The sequence below is a fragment of the Globicephala melas genome, chromosome 19, assembly GCF_963455315.2.
Source record: "Globicephala melas chromosome 19, mGloMel1.2, whole genome shotgun sequence".
NCBI classification, from domain to species: domain Eukaryota; kingdom Metazoa; phylum Chordata; class Mammalia; order Artiodactyla; family Delphinidae; genus Globicephala; species Globicephala melas.
In genome coordinates, this window is record NC_083332.1 from 7,786,168 (window position 1) to 7,809,485 (window position 23,318).

At 56.5% G+C, this 23,318-nt stretch overlaps 2 protein-coding genes across 3 annotated transcripts in view; one reads left to right on the top strand and one right to left on the bottom strand.

The window, feature by feature from the left end:
• Positions 1-12,624, bottom strand: part of GRIN2D (glutamate ionotropic receptor NMDA type subunit 2D) — a 35,609-nt gene extending 22,985 nt beyond the window's left edge. Inside the window, exons 1-5 of one of the 2 annotated variants that reach the window (XM_060288442.1) lie at positions 12,462-12,624; positions 11,634-11,763; positions 10,539-10,800; positions 6,838-7,328; positions 2,737-3,356 (exon numbers count right to left, since the gene is read on the bottom strand). In XM_060288442.1, coding sequence (XP_060144425.1) covers positions 2,737-3,356; positions 6,838-7,302 — 1,085 coding nt within the window. In that variant the 5' untranslated portion in view covers positions 7,303-7,328; positions 10,539-10,800; positions 11,634-11,763; positions 12,462-12,624. Of the gene's footprint in view, positions 1-2,736; positions 3,357-6,837; positions 7,329-10,538; positions 10,877-11,633; positions 11,764-12,461 lie in introns of those variants that run through there. The other variant, XM_030873737.2, reaches the window with a different exon arrangement.
• A 771-nt stretch (positions 12,625-13,395) lies between these two features.
• Positions 13,396-20,261, top strand: KDELR1 (KDEL endoplasmic reticulum protein retention receptor 1). The gene is made up of 5 exons (XM_030873733.3): positions 13,396-13,737; positions 14,405-14,505; positions 14,748-14,906; positions 18,672-18,924; positions 19,981-20,261. Exons 1-5 carry the CDS (start codon positions 13,647-13,649, stop codon positions 20,013-20,015), a joined length of 639 nt encoding a protein of 212 aa, XP_030729593.1. The 5' UTR covers positions 13,396-13,646; the 3' UTR covers positions 20,016-20,261.
• The last annotated feature ends 3,057 nt before the right edge of the window (positions 20,262-23,318 follow it).

Consider the following 23,318-nt stretch of genomic DNA (forward strand, 5'->3'; position numbering starts at 1 on the left):
ACACTGGCTTTATTTCAGGCAATTCCAGCCTCAGGGCCTTTGTACCTGCTGTTTCCCCGCCCTCTCTTTACTCAGATCTTCAGATAGTTGGCGCTCTCTCTCTCTCTCTCTCTCTCTCTTTTCTCTGGCTGTGCTGCGCGGCTTGTGGGATTTTAGTTCCCCAACCAGGGATTGGAACCTGGGTCCTCGGCAGTGAGAGCATCAAGTCCTAATCACTGGACCTCCAGGGAATTCCCTTGGATCTTTCTCTTTATCCTTTTTTTTTTTTTTTTCCCGCGGTACGCGGGCCTCTCACTGCTGTGGCCTCTCCCGCTGCAGAGCACAGGCTCGGGACGCGCAGGCTCAGCGGCCATGGCTCACAGGCCTAGCCGCTCCGCGGCATGTGGGATCTTCCCGGACCGGGGCACGAACCCACGTCCCCTGCATCGGCAGGTGGACTCTCAACCACTGCGCCACCAGGGAAGCTCTCTTTTTTTTTTTAACCTCCAAATTTCACCTACTTGAAAAGGCCTTTCCTGACGACGTCACCTGACCTAGCACCATAGACGTTTGTTATACATTCTACCTGCTTTATTATCATCTCAGAACTTATTACCTGCTGATGTTTTTTTCCTTTCTTTTCTTGTCTGTGCACTGATTGTCTCACCTATGAGACTGTAAGCTCTGTGAGAGCAGAGGCCTTGTTCAACATTATACCCTGTTCATAAAGCAGGGCTTGGCACACCACAGACTCTTGACAAAGGGCTTTTCAATGAATGAGTGGATGAATGAAAGAGCAGTTTATTCTTCAGGTCTCAGCTTAGAAACCACCTCCTCCTGGAAACCTCCCTGACTCCGTAGCCTGACCCATGACTTGTATAGCCTAGTTTGGAAGGTTAACTGGGACCAACACAATTCCTCTCCTGGGAGGAAGTTAGCTGTGAGATTTGGAGGCATGGGTGATGGACAGGATGGGCTGAAATGATGAGTATCATGAAGGAACAGAAATTCTGGGTAAGCAGAAGAACTGGACAGCCCCTGGGAGTGACAAGCCTGAGACAAGAGATGGAGATGAAGATGGTGATGAAGATGGAGATGGTGATGGTGATGGAGAAGGGGAGGGAGAAAGATAGATACACACACACACACACACACACACACACACACACACACACACACACAGAAGCAGAGAAGATCAGAAAGAGAGAATCAGAATGAATTGAAAGAGTAGCTGGAATTGAGGAATTGGCCTCAATTCCTGATGTCTGGGTTTCTGTGCATGTTTGTCTTTCCAATAAACCCCTCTTTCCCCGAGGAAACTTGAATGAGACTCTGCTTCCTGCAACCAAAAATGTCCTGGCTTTTCAGTACTCTCCCCAGTGCTCCCACAAAGTCCGTGCAACCTCCATTATTGCAAATAACATGCTGTGTTGTCATTATCCCATCCCTGTCTGCTACCCCTACAGGACCCTGTGTTCTTTCAAGAGAAGTCCATGGTCTTATTCATCTCTGCGTTCCCAGTGCCCAGCATGAGCCCTAGTTCCTAGCGGGCGCTCAGTAAGTATTTATGAACAAGGGATGCTTTTCTCATCCTCTTGCCCCTGGATCCCGATTCCCAACTCCCCACCTCCCCAATTCTCAATTCTCCTCCCTTAGGCTTTCTTCCCCACCCATCGCCCCTTCCCAAACTCAGTCCATCCTCATTTCAGCATTAAAGTCCTCTCCTTCCACTGTCTGTCACCAAACTCATCAAGTTCTCACTCCCAAAGCTTCCTGGGGTGGAGATGCTGTTTCCCACCAAATCCTGGTCTCCTCTTCTAAAACAATCATGTGTCAGCTGGGCACACACCTGCCCAGCTAGAATTGACATTTCCCACATTCCCCGAAATTCCTTGCAGCTAGCCCAGGGCATGGGCAGGTGATATTCAAACTCTAACAATCAGTGCAGCACAGGCACTACCCAATCAGAATCGATGTCTAGCCAATCTGCATGGATGTGGCAGTACACAACCAATAAGTCAGTCCTGGCCCAGTGACTACGTTCTCACCGATGGGATGTAAGACTCGTCCCTTCCACCTCACTGGCCATAAAGGAAATGGCTTGTTCACCTCCTCACTTTCCCCCTTTTCACGCACTAGAATTCAGACATGGCCTACAACCCAGCTTCGACTGTGCGGAAAGGAGATGGCAGAGCAACAAGGTGGGAGGGTCCTGAGTCCCTGAATGACCACATGGAGCGATGGAGTCTCCTGATAGCCTGAATCGTGCACCTCTGGATTATTAAGTGAGAGAGGAACAAACTTCTACCTTGTTTGGGACATTGGATTGTCGGGTCTTTTTGTTACTGAAGTTCAACTCCTAGTCTAACTAGGGTATTTCACCAAATCTAAGATGCTATCAACTAGAAGACGTGTCACAGTTTTCACCTACCACAAAGGAAAAAAATGCACTGCCCATGAAACCTTGGTAGGCTATCAATTGTAAGACATGTCTTGGTTTCAAAGACATTAAACTATGCAAAAACGCGCATCCTAGAATCATGAAATATAGTAATACACTCACCGTATCTCAGGTGCTTTTTTCCAAATCACCTGATTTAACCCCAGAAAGGAGACCCAATTACGCTCGTTTTACAGAAAAGAGAGACTGAAGTTCTGAGAGGGGACGTGACCCATTTGAGGCCACTCAGGCACAAGTACCCCAGGTATTCAGGCTCAGGAATCTTCCCACAGCCCTCCCAGCCCAGCCCCACTCACCTGTGTAGACTCTCCCCTCGGTGGGTGCGGTTTTGGGCGCGACAGTCATGGCCAAGTTCAGGCAGGAAGCCATAGTCACGCAGCAGGGCCTGGGCACCTCTGGCCACTACGGCCACGCCAGCTGCCACACGCCGGGCCAGATCATCCCTCCAGCCTGCCGAGCGCACTGCAAACAGCCCGGCAGGCAGTGGGGCGCCTCCTGGCAGAAGAAGGGGCTCCCCAGGGGTGCCCGAGCCCCCGCCTCCAGCCAGCTGGGGCCCCACCATGAACCAGACGTAGCCAGGCCCAGTGAGGCCAGCCTCCTCGGCTGCCCGGAACACCGGCTCAGCCTCCTCACGGGCACAGAAGAGCAGGCGGATCTGCGCACTGACACTACGGAGCTGGGCGCCCAGCACGGCCTCGCCAGCCCCAGGGTCCAGCGTCAATGCCCCGCGGTGCTCCCAGCCCACCAGGCTGCCATCAGTCAGCACCTCAATGTAGGACAGGAAGGCCCGGTGGCCGGGGGCACGCGTGGTCACAGCTACAAAAGACGTCCAGTCGTATTCCTCCAGCACCTCGAAGATGACCTGAAGCTGCTGCTCTGTGGACGAGCCCAGCTGCAGGAAGGTGGAACCCTTCTCCTGCAGGGGAGGAGGAGGAAGATGTCAGGCCACCCCACGTGGAGACCTCAGCTCCCAGCAGTCAATAAGGGACCTTCAGCGACCAGTGAAGGGTTCACAGCTCCCAGGGGTCCAAAGGGGACCTCATCTCCCAGCAACTGATAAGGGCATCACAGCTCCCAACGGCCAAAGGCAGCTCACAGCTCTCAACATGGCAGGCTGACTAGCCGTTCGGCAAACACATCTCCTTTCCTTGCTGGGGCACAGAGCTAGACCTGGGTTATGTTTAACCACAAGACTGAGTTCTAGGCTCATCCATGAAAACCTCTCCCCCCATGCACCTTACTCTTCCCTGTCTGAGGGCAGATGCAGAGGCCCCAGAGGAGAAACCTAAGGGGTTACAGAGCCACAACACGGAGGAACCTGAGTCCCTGAGTCGCGGCTTGGAGGCGAGACTGTTTGGAACAAGAACACCTGTTTGGATTTTATATGAGTGAGAAACAACCTTCTATTGGGTTAAGCCACTGAGAAGTCGGGGTTTATCTGTTACAGCAGCTAACATTACTGTAGTGGACACACTCAGCATCCTGGGAGGGAACTACAGTTCCCAGCATCCACTGAGAGGGACTGCATCTCCCAGCAGGCCATGAGGGTGCTGAAGGTAGTCTCTGCCAACTGGAGGAAGCTTTGCTGAGTAGACTTGCCCTTCTCTGCTTTTTTTCCTACCTTCCTGTCCCCTCCTTTTCTGTTTCCTTTGCTGGACTCTCTTCCTCAGTCAGAATTCTAAACATAGGGGTGCCCTTGTTTCCTCTTCTGTCCTCTCTCCCTGGTGATCTCATCCAAATCCATGGGTTTAAACACTGTCTCCTGTGCTCTCCAATATGGTAGCTACTAGCCACCCATGACTATTCACATTAAAATCAATTAAAGTTAAATAAAGCTTAGTTCCCTGGTTGCACTAACCACACGTCAAGTGCTCAACAGCTACACATGGCTGTGGCTATCATAGGTGACAGAGCAGATGAAGACCACCTTCATCATTGCAGAGAATTCTATTGGACAGCCCTCGGGCCCATATCCAGACCATCTCCAAGACTTCTCGGCTCTGTTCAAAACATGACTCCAGCTGTTCAATCCTCACTACGGGCCCTGTCACGGCCCTCATGGTTACCACTCTCTTGCCTAGACGACAACAGCTTCCTAACCCATCTCGACTTCCTTTCTCGCAACTTCCATTCTCCAGACAGCAGCCAGAGTGATCTTTTCAAAATAGTAATTGGATTGCCTCCCTTCTTGGTTGAAAACCTTCCAATAATTCTACATCAGAATCAAAGCCAAAGTCCTCGCTGTGGCCCACAAGGCCCCGCATGACCTCGTCCCCGTCGCCTCTCTGACCTCATCTCCCATCACCCCAACCTCTTTGCTCTTCCTCAGACACCTCAAGTTCCTTCTGGCCTCAGGGGCTTTGCCCTTCACTGTCACCTTTCTCGGGGACACTTTTCCCCCCAGCTCCTCCCCTCCTCCGTCCTCAGGTCCAGCTCAGTTTTAACTCCTTGGGGAGGCCTCCCCTGACCACCATCTATTGAAGCCATGTCCTCGGTCATTACCTCTCCTTCAGGACCGATTTCAACTCTCTGTTATTTGTTTTTTCTGTCTCCCCATTAGAAATACAAGCTCTGTAAAAGCAGGGACCTTGTCTTTTTTTTTTTTTTAACCTTTCATAACTGTGTTCCCCAGAACCTAAAACAGCCCTGGCACAGAATCAGCCGATAAATCTTCCAGTAATGCGATAAGACAAGCAAGTGTACTTTCTCCCTAGACATGGGCCTGCGGTTAAATGTGTACCGGTTAGGGCTGTTGTCCTGAGGGGATGAGGCCTCCCAGAATGCCATGAGAGCACTGAGGGGCCCTCACCCTTGGCAGGTGGAGGTGTGCTCAGGGGACCACATTCCCAGTATTCAATGGGGGCACAGATGCAGCTGTGAGGACCACTCTTCCATTCAGAAACACTAAAGGGACTATATTTCCCAGAAGGCAATGTGTGTGCACCTAGCAGACAGTGAAACAGAGGGGCACACATTTCTAAGCAGCAATGGAGGTACAAGGGACCACGTCTCTCCGTATGCCAAGGAGGTGGCAGCCAGGAAGTAATAAGTTCATCTCTCAGATGATCTGCCTTCAAATCTTTGGACAACCCCATGCCAAAGAGAAGAAGAAAGTTGGACAGAGATCTTTCCCAGAGTGCCCTGGACACGAGAGAACTACGAGTCCCAGCCTCCAATAGTGATCTAGTCACAAAGCCGCCGGCCCCCACAGCAGGGAATTGGTGGAGACTTAGGCTCCACCCACTCAGGTGGCCCCATCCTCAGGCGAGTCCCACTTCTCAGTTACACTGGCTCCACCTCTGAATAGGCCCCGCCCCTTCTCAGGCACCTCCTCTTAGCTGACCACTTCTTAGTCCGCACACAAGGCTTGTTCAAATTCTGCCTTTCCCTACCAGAAGTCCACTCCAGCTGGCCCCTCCTGTGCCCTCGGGAGGCAGGCCTCTCTCCAGGCCACAGCCAGCTCCAGCCTCTGCCCCCGCCTTCCCTGTAGGCTCCTGGTTTTGACCTCTCATTGGCTGAGGCTACCTCTTTGGGGGGCCTTCATCTTTCCAGGACCACCCCCTGGATTCTTGCTTTCCAAGACTTACAGTTGGGTGAGCCCACTCCCAGACCGTCTTCCTCTCTAGACTCCGCCCCTTTAGTACAGAGCAGGGGTCCTGTCCTCCCTGGCCTCCCCTCTCACCGGCTAGCCCCGCCCCTTCCCTGACTCACCCCTTCCTTGACTGGCCTCTCCCCACTTCCTAGCTGCAGGGTTCTACCCCTCCCTCGCCCTCTCACTTAGGACACCTCTCTTTCTCATACTCGTCCTTTCACCAGATGGTTCTGTCCTCCTTCGTTGACCTTTAGACCCCATGCCCAGCTGGCCGGGGACCTCCCTTTCCCTCAGTACCTGATACTCCTCTTTCCTGGTCCCTGTTCCTGCCTTCCTGGCTCCCGCCTCCTCTCTAGACCTCACCCATTTCTGAACCCCATTCCTTTTCAACTGACTCCCCCTCGCTGATCCCAGAGCCCACCCCTCACTCCGACCTTGCCATCTCAGGCGTGTCCCTTCTCGTTCCCAGTCCCCGCCCCTCACTGGCCGGCCCCGCCTCTTCCCCAGATCCCACCCCCTCCCCTGATTCACCTCTCTTGCAGCCTCTCAACTCTTCCCGTAGCCTGATCACCCCAGACCCTGCTTCTAGATGATTCCCCGGCACACTCCGTTCCGCCTATAGACCACGCCCCTCCAAGTCAGCCCCGCCTCTTACTTAGACCTGACACTTACACGTGTCCCCACCGCATCCCCGATGGGGGCCCTCAGGGCTGGCCCCGCCCCCTTACAACTCCGCCCACCCACGACGGGCCCCGGCTCCGCCCCTCAGCCTCTGGCCCCCGCCCCGCCCGCGGGTTGCGCGCACCTTGGGCGTGAGCACGAGCGCGGCGCCGCCGTGCACGGCCACGATGGGCAGCGAAGTCTGCGCCGACAGGAAGTCAAGGATGGGCGCGACGGCGGGCGCGCGCGAGTCGTCCTCGAAGACGACGCCGTGCACCCTCAGCCCCGACAGCAGGTCGCAGAGCTGCAGCACGAGGCTGCGTGGGTCCGAGCCGTTGAGCACCAGCGCCACCGGCCGCACGTCCAGGCCCGGGCTGCGCACGGCTGCCGCCACGGCCGGGCCCAGTCGCGCCGCCTCGGTCGCGTAGGCAGGCCCCGAGAACACGAGCGCCACGTTGAGAGGTCGCGCCCCGCCGGGGCCCCCGCCAGGCCCGCCGGCCCCGCCCGGCCCCGGCACCTCCTCCGGGAACGGGCTGGCGCACGCCAGCGCCAGCAGCAGCAGCATCTTAGCGGGGCCCCGAGGGCCGCGGGGGCCACCAGCGCCGCGCATCGCCTGCGGGCCCTGCCGGGCGGCCTCTAAGCACGCAGGCACGCGGGGAGGGACACGGAGGAGGGTGGGACGCAGAGACGGGGAGACACGGGGAGCAGAGAGAGATACGAATGAGAGACACAGAGATGGAAAGACAGACAGGGAGACAAGGTATAGGAAGAGATACAGGGAGAAGGGGAGATACAAGGAGACAGGGACTCAGGTAGAAGTGAGAAAGGTTGGGGTGATAGAGGGAGAGACACGGACAGAGAGATACGAGGCAAAGGGAGAGATATAGAAGCAAAGGAGAGACAGAGACCGAGGGAGAGATACAGAGGCAAAGAGAGTGGAGGTGGGTAATGGGGACAGAGAAGATATAGTGGTAGGGAGAAGACAGAGACAAGGTAGGAAGGGGGAGGACAATGAGACAGGACAGATGGGAAACAGACCCACAGAGATGGGATCAGAACAGGAGCAGAGAGAGACCCAGGAAGATAGGAAGAGATGAAAACAGTCACAGAGAGATGGTCAGGGAGAGAGAGTGATGGGGAGAAGGAGGGAGATGGAAGGAGAAACAGACAGGGATAGAGAGGCTCAGAGTAACAGAGGCAGAGAGAGATAAGGCGGAGTGACAGGTACAGGGAGGGAATGAGAGGCAGGAGTGATGCAGAGATAGATGAAGGAAGGTGGGAGACATAAGAGGAACGAGAAAGTTGGACAGAGAGAGGAAGATGGAAAGAAACCCAGGAAGACGGAGACAGAGACCCCACAGCCACCAAGAGACACGCACACAAGAGATGGAGAAACAGGCAAAATCAGAGATTGCGCGAGAAGGCAGGCAGAACAGACAGAAAACACAGGAAGACAGAAATAGCGAGGCAAAGAGCAAGACCCCCGCCAGGGAGGTGCCCAGCACAGACATGAAAGGAAGGCCAGGAAGGCGAGTGGCAGGAGGGATCAAAAATAAAAGGAAGAAAAAGTGAAGGGGAACAAAAAAAGAGAAAGGGAAAAGGGGTCAGGTGTGTGGGGGGAGAGAGAGAGAAAAAGAAATTAGTGGGGCATCCTGCGGAGAGAATATGCCCCCCACGACCTTACCCCTCCATTTGAGCACAACCCCCAACCCACTTTTGGCCCCTTATTCCTGTCCCTGTCCCCCCATTCTCAATGACAGCTAGAAAGAGTCATGGCCCAGTCTGAGCCGCGGGGTTGGGGGGCACAGCTGTGGAGAGCTGGGGGGAGCGGGGGTCCCTGGCTCCCAGCCCAGAGCAATTTAGTAAATGAGAGGCAATACAGCGTCTCTTCCTGTGTCCCTGTTGAATACTAGCTGCTTGGGGTGGTCAGGCTGGGAGCCCAGACTCCTGGCTCCTGGATCTGAGGGAGCAGGGCACTGGGGGCCTGAACTCCTGGTTCTCAGGATTTAGAGCCTACAGAAGGGGCTTCTCGAAGGGGTGAGGGTCCAGACAAGGAAGGGTTCACTCTTTACTGTCAATCAGGCTCCTGTCCGGTTGCCATGGTAGCGCAGGCCTCTATCCACCCCACAGACAGCTAGGGTAGGGGAAAGGCCCACACCCCTTCCGCTGCCTAGAGGCCTCACCCCCCACACCCTTCCAGCCTTCCCAGGGACCCTGGGCCACTGTCTCCCTAGGGATGGGGGCAGGGGCTCCCAGCATGCCCAAATCCTGGCTCCCCCTCGCCCCTCCTCTCTGCTGCCCTTCCCCAAGCAGCTGGCTCAATCAGTGCTCAGAATAGCCCCCCTCTGCCCCAAAATAACCCACAGCTGTGGCCTGGCGCCCCCACCCCCACCCCAGGATAACACACGTTCTCCCCACCCTTCCTGGTGGCTGCTCACCCCTTCAGCCCCTCTGCCTCTCTCAGACTCACCCCTGCCTGGCCTCTGGCTTTGGGGACCCCGGGGTCCTACTTCCTGCTGAAGCCCAAGAAGGCAGCCCCAGCCCCACCCTTCTCAGGAGGCTGGATGCCAAGTTCCCGCCAGTCTCCCACCCCTCCAGGGACAGATAGAGAAGCAGTATCCCCAGCCACTGAGGGACTCTGGCGTTCCAACCCCCCAAACCTACACCCCCAGGGATCACATTGTCCAGGCCTCCAATCTCCACCTCCTCATGAGTTTCTGTCCCCACTTCCATCCCCAGGGGGCCAAAGAGTCCAGACCACCATCCCCTCCCCATCAGGGGCTCGGGATACTGAGCCCCCAGCCCCCTTCTCCCTCAGACACAGAAGCCCTATCCTCCAACTTCTCCCACAGACTCGGCAGTCCTGGCTGTTGGGCCCCCTCCTTCCCCAGGACCCAGGAGTCCTGGTGCTCAGTTCCATCCTTTCCCAGGATCCAGGAGTCCCGGCTCACTCCTGCTCCCTACTCAGGAATCCAGCTGCCCAGCCTCCTTTATGCCCAGGACCCAGGAATCCAGGCCCATAGCCCTCTCCTCCCTTAAAGGACCCCTTTTTGTCTCAAGCCCCATTCGTCCCATCATCCTGGGCACCCCCCAGCTCCAGTCGCCCCGAGTCACCCCACTCAGGTCCTATGCACAGTACAGCCTGTCCCTCAGCTGAGGAGGAGGAGGGTGCAGAGATTCCTGGTGTGTGCCTGTCTCCATCACTCCCCCCCATCCATCACAGAAGAGAGGAGAGGCCACTTCGATCAACAGCCCGCCCCCCCACCTTCGCGTCGTGCTGCAGACGGCGTCCCGTTCCCCCCCTCCAGCCCTGTTCTCTCCCCACCCTAATCCTGGTGCTTGGAAGAGGCTAGAAGGGTATTCCAGAACCTTGAGGAAGGGACGGTAGCTTGGGGCGAGGGGTGCCAGGGCCTGGATGCTCTCAAGGTCCTTGGTAGAGGTATTAATAGCAGACTCACAGCTGAGGAGGGAGGGGAGATGGAGAGGAGAGAGGGAGGAGGACAGGCGAGGTGGGGGGGAGACTGATGCGGTCAGGGGGTGGGGTGGGGCAGAGGGAAGGTGAGATGGAGAGATGGGGGATAGAGAGGGAGATGGGGCGTCAGGTGTATGGGGCTGGGGAGAGGGATCAAAGTGTCAGAAATGGGGGGTTAGGAGACCTGAGGTGTAGAGACCTGGGAAAAAGGGGTCAGAGAGGTAGAAGGAGATAGGGGGCAAAGAGGCCCCCAGAGACCCCTATTCCCCATTCAATTCCCGTCCTTCCCGAAGGCCCCTGGCCAACTTTCCCTGTCCTAGATTTGGGGATCCGCGTTCCCACCCCCACCCCTGCATCCCCTACCCCAGCCTTACCTTTTCATGACCCTGTTCTGTGGGGGGTATTGCGAGGGTGCCAGGAACGGAACCGGAGTCCAGCGACCCGAAGATTCCGCGGAGGGCTCAGGGAGCCGCGGAGGGGGTGGGGGGGCAGGCCCTGGGGCGGCGGCGGTGGCGGGGACCTCCTGCCCGTCCCTGGCTCCAGCTCTCCCTCCTCTTCTTCGGTCCGTCCTGCCCTGTCTGTCCCCCAAGGTTGCGGCCACTCAGACTAGGCGAGGACGCTGCTACACATGTTGCGCTGGAAGTTGGGCCCCGGACATTGCGGAGGCTGTCGGGGTGTCCTCTCGCTGCCCCGACCCCATGGGGATCCCCCCTCCGCCCACCCGGGGTGCCCCCCTCTGCCGCTTCAGCCCCGGCTCCTCCCCCCCGTCCATGTGTCCGGTCCCGCCTCTCCCTGGCTCATTCGCATCCCCCCCCCTTTGTGCCCTTAGCGCTCCCCCCCTCCCGCTTCTGTGTCTGTCTGTCTGTCTGTCTGGGTCACCTCTGAAGCCGGTGGCGTGTGTGTGTGTGTGTGTGTGTGTGTGTGTGTGTGTGTGCCTGAGGGGCGGAAGACCGCCTGTCGGGGGGACTGCTCGCCCCTTCCTCGCTTGGCCACCTCCAGACGACCCCCCTCGTTCCCCCACTCTTAAATACAGGCAGAAACACACACCATACACACACGCACCACCTCACTTCCCTGGGATTCCCCTCAACACCCCCGGAGCTTGAGGAGCGACACACACACACACACACACACACACACACACACACACACACACGGGTCTGATGGGGCCGGGCTGCCACTGCCGTCAGGGGCTGTTCGGACAGACAGGAGGACACAGGCAGCCGGGGACGCCAGAAGCCCGGCCGGACGAAGGCAGGAGGCACAGAGCCCAGGTACACACCATCCATCCGGGTTTGGGGGGGGGGCTCGGAGGGAGGAAACTGGGGGGCCCGCGACACCCAGGCAGGTGGCTCAGGGTCGAGACGGACAGACAGAACCCTCCCTCCCTCCCTCAGCCGCCGCAGCCCTTACAGACACACCCCCCCCCATCAGCCCAGCCCCAGACACCCGGACACACAGATCCTCACCGGGCAGATGGCAGACGCATGAGAGATCCCTGGGGGCCGGGCGGACCCACCCGGGCCGACACCCCCTCAGCTGGGCACCGGTGGCCGTGGGAGGCTGTGGGCGGAGGGCGGCGGCCACAGCTTGGAGGAGCTGGAGCGGGAGGGATTCGCACACTCGCTCTGTTCTCACACACACACACTCGCTCGGGATGTGATTAACATTCAGTCCCCGTCCGCCCCTGCCGGGAGACCCACAGCCCCCCCTCTTGGCCTCCCTGGGGACCCCTCCTCCTGCCAGGGCTGGGGGAGGGGGCCACCCCCCTCCCCAGCTCCCAGCTTCTGCCTTCCTCCTGGGACAAGAGAGTGAGGGGCTGCAAATAAAACGGGGAGGAAGGGGTGGAGAACAGGCAGGGACTCAGGCCCCGGCACTGAGGCATCAGATTGGGACTTGGACTCCAGAGCCCAGGGGCTGCCGCCCTCTGCCCCCTCCCCACTTTGATGCTTGTGAAGCAGGAGGCCATTCCCAGACTTGGTTCTCCACCATGCTAGGACCCATCTTTTGGCTTCTATTGCCCCGGAAGGCCAGGCCTGCAAACTAGGTCTCCATCGTGAAGCCAGGAGTCCAGGCCCCCAGCCCCCTCCTCCCTCAGACCCGGGAGTCCAAGCCCCTAGCTCCCTTCTCCACTGCTACCCAGTAATCTGGGCCCCCTCCTCCAGGCCTGAGTCCCTTTTAGGCACTCAGACAAACTGACCCCTTAACACAAACCACCCTCAGCGGCCCAAAATCCAAGACTGATGGATGTCACCCTCAGGCACCCAATCCATCCAGCAATCTGAGGAAACTACTACCTCTGTACCCCTTCTTTTACTGACGGACCCTGACATCCATCACCCGTGGGTACTCAGACATCCAGGAGGAAGGCAATGTGTGTCCCCTCCTAGACACAGCCTGTTCCTGGCCCTCAAGGCCAGCTGTCCAGCTCCTGCCCTTCCTGCTAGAGAGGCTAAGCCCAGCGCTTCTATAAAGTGCTGTGGTGGAGTGTGGCGCAGGACACCTGGGCTCCTGAGGGTGTGTATGTGTGCCTGTGAGGGGGCAGCTCTGGAGGAGGGGCTGGAGCCAGAGCTGTGGGCTGCTGACTCCAGGGTCTGGGAGAGCAGGAGTGAAGCCTTACATTTCTGAAAAAGAAGAGACTGGGCACCTGAATTTGTGGGTCCCAGAGGGAGGAAGGCATTGTGCATCTAGATTCCTGGGTCTAGGATGCTTGAGACACAAGATTGTTGGGTGGGACCCTAAGCCCCAAGGAAGGGGGGCTAGACTCTTGGGTCTGAGGGAGGAGGGGCTGGGGTCCTGGACTCCTGGGTCCTGGGGGAGGAGGGGGTTGAGGTCCTGGACTCCTGGCTCCTGGGGGATGAAGGTGCTGGGGACCCAGACTTCTGAGTCTGAGAGGGGGACTGGGGACTGCTCTCTTGTCTTTTGAGTGCATTGTAGCTGGAGGCCCCTGAAAAGCCAGCCTCTGGGTCCCTGTCTAAGATTTTTAAATCTCAGAGATCTGCCTCCCGAATCGATGTCAAGAGCAGAATCTGTGCGGCTGGGCTGCAACCTTTACAGAGAGGCACGGACTGCCTGGGGGAACTGGTGCCGGATTTGCGAGTTTCGGATCCCAGCGACCCCGCAAGTTCCTGGGAGGCGGCCTTAGGGGGGTAAATTCGGCGCCAACTCTGCAAGCGGGGGTGGGGGTGGGGGGGTGTGCGAGGTAGAGGGCGCTGGAGAGCCGGGACTCCGCCCTCGGGGGCGGAGCCTCCCGCCCGGACTCCTCCCCCTCCCTCCCGCCGGCCTCCCTCTTCCTAGCTCTGGCTCGGCCACCAGCTCCGGCCTCGGCGACCCCGCCCAGAGCCCCCTCCCCGGAGCGGAGCCCACCCGAGGGCACCTCTCCCGCCCCCCAGCCCAGCCGCCCGGCCAGAACAGCAGCCCCGGGGGGCAGCCCCCCTTCAGCCTGACTCCCTCCAGCCCAGCCCTGCCAGATCCCCTCAGCCATGAATCTCTTCCGATTCCTGGGAGACCTCTCCCACCTCCTAGCCATCATCTTGCTGCTGCTCAAAATCTGGAAGTCCCGCTCGTGTGCCGGTGAGACGCCCACCGGGGCCGGAGAAGGGGGGAGAATGCGGGAGACAGTCCAGGACTCGGGGAAGGGTTTGGAGGCATAGGGGGACGGGTTCCTCCCCGCCACTGCTTGCTGAGGATCCCCCTTCCAGGTCCGGGGTCACCAGGGGTCAGCTCCTTTCCCCAAACTGGAGATGCATCCATTTTGGTGGGGGTGGCTCCAGGAACCCAGTTCAGCCTCCCCCGGCCCCTATCTGGGTGGCCTTAGGGTTCCCAGGGCTGGGAACAGGGAGCTGTGGCAGGCAGGGAGGCGGCTGAGAGTTGGTGACGTGGACTGTGGCCGCCAGAAAGGGAGCGGGAGGTAGGCGACCTGTTCCGGAAGGCTGAGGTCAAGTGGGGTCCTCCCAAGGCTCCACCTTGGATCTGGACTGTGGGAGGACCCTGAGGGGGCCGGAGGTGGCCACGAGGCCTAGCCTGGGACAGAGCCTCGGGCTGGAGTAGCTTTGGGGCCGGGCTGCCCCCTGGCTGTGGGCCGTGGGAAAAGGCCCTGCTTAGGCCGGGGGAGCTGGGGAGGCCTCCAGGGACAGCTGCACTCCAGAACCCCTCTGGCTCGCCCGGGGCCCTGGGCCTCGGTTTATTGGCCGTGCAGCCCACCTTCAGCCTCCCCCATCCCCATTTCTCTGGACCACAGGGATTTCGGGGAAGAGCCAGGCCCTGTTTGCTGTGGTGTTCACTGCCCGCTACCTGGACCTCTTCACCAACTACATCTCACTCTACAACACGTGCATGAAGGTAAAGGCTTTTCCTAACCTGCCGAGCCCTCCTGAGGGGGGAGCCGGGGAGGGTCCGAGGGAGGAGGGAACATGGGTCCCAGACTTTTGGGTCTGAGGGAGGATGGGGCTAGGGGTCCAGACTGCTAAGCCTGAGGGAGGAGAGGCTGGGGGCCTGGACTCCTGGGGCTGGGTCTAAGTCTACTGGGGGCTCGGACCCTGTGCTTGGAGCTGAAGCACCCTCCACATCCTCCCCTTCGACAGGTGGTCTACATCGCCTGTTCTTTCACCACGGTCTGGATGATTTACAGCAAGTTCAAAGCCACTTACGATGGGAACCACGACACGTTCCGAGTGGAATTCCTTGTTGTCCCCACGGCCATCCTGGCGTTCTTGGTCAACCATGACTTTACTCCTCTAGAGGTAGGCCACCTGCAGGGTCTGTAGTGGTGGGGTGGGCTGTGGGAGAAGAGCAGTTGACAGTGGACCCACTCAGAGGCTTCCTTCTGTAGGGTTTGCTCAGACTTCCTTCTTTTAGGACATAAAGTTCAAAACAGGGGCTCTGGAGTCAGATGATAGTAATGTAACAGCAGCAGCACTCACTATGTGCCAGACGCTGCTCTCAGCATTTCACATACATTAACTCATTACTTTTCATAGCAGCCCCATTTTATAGATGAGAAAACTGAGGCTTAGGGAGTTGAAATGACTCTTCCAAAGTCATTGGCCTAATGAATAGTTCAGGAGTTGGAAACGGGGCTCTTAGGGGCCAGGCTACTTGGATTTGGATCTGTTACTTTCTATTAGCATGACCTTGGGCATGGAACTTGACCTTTCTGTGCCTCAGTTTCCCTATTTGTAAAGTCGAGATCAGGTCATTGTGAGGATTTACTGAGATTAGACAGCATCACGTAGTGGTTAGACACAGAGACTCTAGAACCAGAGAACTGGGATTTGAAGCCCACTTAGCAGCTGTGAGATTTTGGGCAAGTCATGTAATTTCTCTGTGCCTCAGTTTTCTTGTCTGTGAAATGGGGATAATCAGTTCCTACTTCATAGGCTTTGATGAGGGGTTAATATTGGTAAAGCACAGTGTCTGGCAGTAGGTAGGAAGTGCGGTCCATGTTTGTTCAGTGCTTGCAGTGTTTAGGACCATGTGGATCCTTTTACTCCTAAATGTTAGCTGTCATGGTTTTTATTGCATGGCATTTTGGTGGGACCTGTACAAATTCCTGGGAGGAATTTCGAGAGGGCCTTTGCTAAATCCTGGGAGGAATTTCGAGAGGGCCTTTGCTAAATCTGGAAGGTTAAGGCCTCCTGGGGCTGGCAGGAATCAAATTCAGAGCAGTCTTTCCTCCCCAAGGACCACTCACTCCTGCCTTGTAAGAAGCTGGCCCTGGGACTTCCCTGGCAGTCCAGTGATTAAAACTACACACGTCCAAGGCAGGGGGCACGGGTTCGATCCCTGGTCGGGGAACTAAGATTCTGCAAGCCACCACTGAGCAGCCAGATGTGATGATGTTTTCAAAACAAGCCACAATTCAGGAGTTTTCCTGAGGGAAAACTTTACAGTTTTGGCTACAGATTCCAGATCTATTTCTAAAAGCACCCTGCAGGCTAGACAAATCTGACTGAGGGTGACTGGGGGTGACTTTGACCCAGGGGTCCCAGAAATGTCAGAGGGAGGCGGCACTGCACTGTGGCAGGAACCCCAAGCTTGGCTGCGGGGCCTGGACTTTGCAACTGTATCATCAGCATCACCTTGCATGGAGCACCCGCTGAGCTGGGCCCATTTTGCAGATGGGGAGACTGAGGCTGGGGGAAGGCAGTGGGGCTTGCTCCAGGTGGAGGAGGCCGGACCAGGACCCAGGATTCTTGACTCCAGCTTGTGTGGTTCCCTCATTCAGAGGTGGGGAGGTCACTTGTGCAAAGTATTGGCACCAATTGTGTGTCCTGCTCTGAGCTGGCCATTCCAAATCCGTCATCATCCCGTCTGATCCGTCGGCCTCTTGGGGAAGTGGGCATACTCATCCCTATTTCTTGGAGGACTGAGGTGAGGCTCAGAGGGGAGACCTCACAGAATTTGAACCCAGGTCTGCCTGCTTTCAAAGCCCATGCTATCAATAGGTGCATGCTGAAAAATTATTTTTTAATCATAGAAGGAAACAATTCTTTAAAAATTCAGATGTCACAAATAGATAAAGTAAAATGCAATAGACCTTCTCTCTCCTCTTAGGTCATGATTCCACTCCCCAAGGCTAACAATCGGTATGTATCAATTTAATGGGTATGTTTCCCGAGAGCCTCAACTAACCTGATATACTAAGAACCTCGCTGGTGGATTCTGAGTAATTATGGGAACAAGCCCTGAAGTCTAGCTGCCTGGGTAGGAATCTGTTTCCACCCACATCTTAGCTGTGTGGCCTTGGACGAGTTACTGATCCCGTGGGCCTCAGTCTCCTCATCTGTATAAGGGGGATAACAATAGGACTTACCTCATAGGGTTAAGGCATAAGCCAGTTAATACCCATAAGGTGCATAGAACAGTGCCTTGGATGTAGTAAGTGCTATATAAACGTCAGTTCTTAGGAATACATCCTGAAGGTCCCCACTTCCTTCCCACAAACCAAAACAACCCAGGAGGAACCACACCTGCCAGCTGGCTTTGTTGTCTGAGCGGAGGTTTCGGTGGGTCTGCAGATCACAACTCACCCCAGGTGGGACTTTCAGGGAGCTGAGGACTGAAAAGGGGCCGACAGCTGCCTGCCATCTCTTCGTCTCTCCCTCCTGGGATGCCCTGTCCTGCTTACAAATGATGCTTGTCACTGCTCCCTAAATGATGGCCTGTGACAAGCACTTGGGGACCTTGCTTCCAATCGCTCATGCATTCATCCAGGCATCGAATATGTGCCAGGCACTGTGCCAGGTGCTGGGCCCACAGGGTGCCCAAGATGTAGGCTCCTGGACCTCACGGAGCTCACAGTCTGGTCAGAGCTGCCAGGAGGAAGATAAGACAGGGGATGTGACCATCCAGGGGGAAGGATGGTCAGGGAGGACCTCTCTCAGGAGGTGACTGATGAGCTGAGATTGGAAGGAGGTGGAAGAGGCAGAATGTGACTGTCTGGGGGAAGAGCTGAAGGAACAGCAAGTGCAAAGGCCCTGGGGCAGGAAGGAGCTTGGTGTGTTGGAGGACCAGATGGAAGGCCCAGGTAGTTGTACCCTGGAGGGCGAGGGGAGGGAGTAGAAGATGAAGCTGGATTGAGGAGGGCCTTGAAGGCCAAGGTTAGGAACTTGGGTTTTATTCTGGATGTGATAAGAAGTAGCTACAAGAGGGTTTTAAGCCAGGGAGTGACACAGTCTGATTTATGTCTCTAAAGATTGCACATTGAATGTCGCCCCTACCAAGGCAGGAAAATTATCCCCTTTTTTTGTGGGGGGCAGGGCTGTGCCATGTGGTTTGTGGGATCTTAGTTCCCCAAACAGGGATTGAACCTGGGCCCTCAGCAGTGAAAAGACGGAGCCCTCACCACCGGACCGCCAAGGAATTCCCAGAATCATCCCCATTTTAGAGGTGAGGAAGCAGAGGCTCCGAGAATCTGGGTCTCTTGCCCAAGATCTCACAGAAGGGACATCTCACAGCCAAGATCCCAACCTGCGCTGCCCTTGGGAGGGGTGTAAATTAAAAGTGCTCACAAACACCGGCTCAGAACACTTGGTTCAAATCCCAGCTCTGCCGCTTCCTAGCTACGTCCTGGGCAAGCCTCTTACCCTCTCTGGGCCTCGGTTTCCTCATCAGTAGAAGGGGATGCTGGGAATTCCCTGGTGGTCCAGTGGTTAGGACTTGGTGTTTTCACTGCCGGGGTCCAGGTTCCCTCCCGGGTCGGGGAACTAAGATCCCTCAAGCCTTGCGGCACAACCGAAAAACAAAACAACAAAAAAGAAGGGGATGCTGATAATAGTACCTCCCTCATGGGGTCATCGTGGGGATTAAACGAGAGAATACAGGTGGGGCAGGAAAGCGGTGTCTGGCACACAGTGAGTGCCCGGCAGGCGTTGTGGTACCTGTCGCCCACTCTCCAACATCACTGCACCTGTAGCCACAAGGTCCACCATCCTCACCCTTCTCTTCTGCCCTGTCCCCTCCCGCCTCGTCCTGCCCTCTGCTCCCACGCCCCGGCCTCCCCGCAGATCCTCTGGACCTTCTCCATCTACCTGGAGTCCGTGGCCATCCTGCCGCAGCTGTTCATGGTGAGCAAGACGGGCGAGGCGGAGACCATCACCAGCCACTACTTGTTTGCGCTGGGGGTCTACCGCACGCTCTATCTCTTCAACTGGATCTGGCGCTACCACTTCGAAGGCTTCTTCGACCTCATCGCCATCGTGGCAGGCCTGGTCCAGACGGTCCTCTACTGTGATTTCTTCTACCTCTACATCACCAAAGGTAGCCAGCGTGGGGGGACGGCCGGTAGGGAGCCTGCTCCTTCCCCAGCTCCCCCCCTCCCTGGGGCCCCAGCTTCATCTCCCCAGCCCTGTATCCCTCGAGGGGAGACAGGACAAAGAGAGGGGCAGGCAGGGGTGGCCTCTGACTTTTCCTCTCTTGGAATGTGTCCTAAGCCCTCCTCCTGCCCCAAGGTTCCATATCCAAAGTCTTTCAGTCTCACACCCGTAACAGATCCAGAATTCCCGTCTCCCAGGCCCCAGCAGCGTTCAGAGAAGGGAGGGCCTCCTCTCTGCTCATGGACCTCTGTCCTTACCCTCAGGGACTCAGGCCCACCAAGATTCATTCATTCATTCAACCAACAAATTTATGGAGCACTGTCTATGTCCCTGGCCGGGGCTAGGCTCTGGGGATACGAGCTTAGGAGAAAAGATGGACAAGGCCCTCCCCTCCCTTTGTATTGTAGTCGGGGGAGGTGGTGAATAAACAAGAGAGATGATTGCTGACAGTGAGAAGGGCAGTGACAGAAAGGAACCAGGGATGTGTTGGTGAACAATGGTGGAGGGTGAGGGGGTTACTTTACTTGGAGAGGGTGTGGTCGGGGTGAGGCCTTTTAGAGACGATGATTAAAGCAAAGACCTTGGAAGTTCAGTTAGTCAGTGTGAAGGGAAGAGGAGACAGGAGGACAGAGGCCTGAAGGCAGCCACGCCCCCTGAGGATTAAGGCTGGGAGGGCAGAAGCGGGTGGTCTCGCCCAGCCAGCCCTGCCAGGCCCTCTGACCCCAGCGCCCCCCGAGAGCCAAGGCCTCCAGCCCTTCCAGGATGGAAGGGGAGCAGCCAGCATTAGGGGAAATAGGGCCTCCTCCGGGGCTCCATGGCTCAGCCCCTAGGCCGGGAGCCTGGTCCCCGGCCCCACCCACAGCTGATAATCCGAGTCCTGGGGCTGCCCCTCCTGCATCTCTGCCCAGCCCAGCATCCAAGCCCCTGCTGTGGGCGTGGGAGGCTGTCCCCTCCACGAGGGACCCCTTGGTCACGCCCACCCCCCTTTCTCTCCCCCCAGTCCTCAAGGGGAAGAAGCTGAGTTTGCCGGCGTAGCCCTGGTCCTCGCCATCCCTCTCCGGGGCAGCTGCGAGAGGCAGAGGAAGGCGACGAAAGACGAAGAGCCTTCCCATCCAGGGGAACTTTTTTAAGAACCCACCTCTCGGTACTCCCCAGCCCTGCTCCTGCCAGGTTTCAGGGGGCAGTGGAGGACCCAAGTCTTGGGGCAGCTCAGGACCTGGGCTGTTTGTAGTTTTTTTGCCTTTTAGAGAAAAAAAAAAAATCTTTCCACTATTTAGGTTTTGATTCTGATGACTCCTTTCTTTTCTACTCTCTGGCCCCAATTTTTATAAACTGTTTTCGAGTGTCCTGTGGGGCACGGCAGGGTTGGAGATCTTTTCCCTCCCCCGAGCCCCCTGGCTTCCTTCTGGATCCTAACCCATCAGCCCCACTGGTTGCCAAACACTAAATCTGCCGACAGCCGCCTGCCAGACCTCCCACCGTTGTCAAGGACACAACCTCCCATCCCCCCCCCAAACTTCTGCATTGGGGAGAGGGAAGAGGGGAGGGAAGTTCTCCCCTGATTTTTCATAATAATTTTTTCCAGAGTTTGGGTTTTTTGGTCACGTCCTTGTTTTTTGGCAATTTAGGGGCGCATGGGAAGGGGGTTGGCCCAAGGGTCACCGTGGCTCTATGGCCATGTTTTTGTACAGAATTGATGGTTGATTCTTTGTTCTCTTGAAATAAACTGAGGAAAACGATGCCTCTCTTTGGCTACTCCTTGCCCTCTCTCTGGCGTTTGTGGGGTCCGCCCAGCACCCTGGCCCCTCTCTCTGCCTCTGCTTTATCCCGTCTGCCATCCGCAGGCGATCCAGGCCTGAGAGGAGCAGGGAGATGAGAAACTGGGCTTCCTGAAACTCTGAGCTGCACCCTGACTCCTCATGACTCCACCAGGGAAGAGGTTGTGGAGGAAAAAGGTCTCGAAGATTCTTCTTATCTTGGCACAGAACTTCCCTGACAGTTCTCCCTAGAGAGCCTTTAAAAACCAGATTTTCACATTAAAATCGGGATTTCTGGCTTCTCTTGAAAAGAACCCCATGAGTCTGACAACGCCAGGTCCTCGTGTCTGGGTGGGAGCAGATGGCTGGAGTGAATGGCTGGGACGTGAACTTCCCTCCCTCCATCACCAAGTCCCCAGGACTTGGCTGAGGGCTTGATACCATCTCTTACTGGGCTGACGCTGTTGTTCTGTGGTTTTGTGAAGTTCAAAGGAAAGTCAAATCTTTTCCATGTTTCCCTCCAGATTGGCTTCACACCTGGCCTGTTTCCTTCACTTGGTTTACTTGCTTGGCCCTTGTAACCTTTTGGAGTTTTGCGCCCTGATTTCGCCAAATGCCCTAGATGTCTGCTGAGACTTTCCTTAGCCGCCTCCAGTTCTGCCGTAGGATGGCTCTGGAAGCTTCAGGAGGCAGGTAGCTGGCGTTTCCGAGCGTCTCATAAGCGCCAGGCAATGTGCGTTACACGGGTGAGCTCGTGGGACCCTCAGAGCACCCTCACTTTGTTGCGGAGGAAGTCGAGGCTTAGCCGGGTGAGCCACAGGGGTGGGGTTGGTACCCTGGCTTTCTGCTGCTGGATCCTGTATGTTTACCCACTGCTGTGGGGTTTTTCAAAGGTTTTTTTTCTTTCTTTCTTGTAAGCTAAGCCAACGGACCTTCTGTTTAGAGGAATTTGTCCAGAAGCCTCATATGGAAAATGCAGGAGCAGGGCTGCCTGGGTTGATTTCAGGGTCGGGAGGGGGCACCTCTTTGAACGCAGCCCTCAAACCATCAATCTAAATCTGGTCCAAGTCTCCAGTTTGACAGCCAGCCCCGCTCAGGACCAGAGAGATTCAGTGACACGTTCCAGGTGATCCAGCTAGTGACAGAGCGAGGACCAGAGCTTTGGGTCCTCCCGTTTGCCATGCCGGAACCCTGCCCACTCCACCGCATGGCTGCCGTTTCCTCCAGTGCCCACAGGGACCACGGCCTACTTCTTTCTGCACCCTGAGCACTGCCACACAGGAAACCCAAAAAGGGGACCACGGAGCCCACATTTGCCTCCCCACAACTCACACTGCTTTTCCCAGTTTGTAAATGAACGCTCTGCAGCCACTGTGGCCCCTGTGTGGGTGTGTTTGGTTTGGCCAGCCTAACATTAAGCTTTTTTTTTTTTTGTATTCCTTGCCAACTAATTCCACATAAAAAGAAACGGATGTCTGGTTGTTCTAGAAAAACTAGAAGGTTCTAGCGCGGCACTATCCAATACAGTGACCATTAGCACTTGAGATGCGGTGACCCCAAATTGAGATGTGCTGTCCTTGTAAAACAGGCGAAGGATTTCAAAAACTTAGTGCAGTAGGATGTAAGCTACCTGGCTAGTAATTTTTTATACTGATGACATGTTGAAATGATCATATTTTGGATATACTGGGTTAAATAAAATATATGAAAATTCATTTCACTTGTTTCATTCTACTTTTCTTCACGTGGCCAGCTGGTAAGTTTAAATGCTGCCCCCCATGGCTCACACTTTGTTTCCATTGGACAGCGCTGCTCTATAATTTTTTTTTTTTTTTTGGCTGCATCGTGGCATGTGGGATCTTAGTTCCCCAACCAGGGATCGAACCTGTGCCCCCTGCAGTGGAAGCGTGGAGTCCTAACCGCCAGACCACTAGGAAAGTCCTGGACAGCGCTGCTCTGGACACCCCCGGGCTGTGGTACTGAACGCTGGGTGCTGAGTGAAGGCTGCCCCTTCCCAGGCTCGGCCCCTGCCCCCCCACTTGCTTCATGGGTACTTCACCCACTGGAGTGACCTGCTGGGTCCCTGCAGGCAGGAGCGTTTTGTGGCCCAAGCACGAGTCTCCGATTAGTTTCGGGGCTCCCTAAGACAAGCATTCAAATATTTGAAGACAAGGATCTCCCCTGACCTCAGTCATGGACTTGCCATCCCCTGTTCCTTTAACCACTCCTCCCACCGCATGGGTCTGAGTGGGTCCCTTGTCAGCTGGGGTGAGTTAAAGGATGTGGGCCCTGGAGACAGGGCCAGTCCCAGTGTTGGCCCTCGTTCTCCTTAGAGCCCTCTCCACGGGCGGAAGCATCTTGTCTCTGAACTTGAGCTTCCTCAGCTGTACAGTGGGGCACCTCGTGCCTCCCTCCCGTGGCCAGTGCAAGGAGTAAAGGGCTCGCTGTGTCACAGGCCTGAAAAAAGAGTTTCCCTCCCGTCGCCGCCCCTAGCTATCAAGGTGGCGCCCAGAGGGAGAGTCCAGGAGGTGGATTGGAAGTGGGACCCGCTACAGAAACCCCTGAGGAGACCCCATAGGAT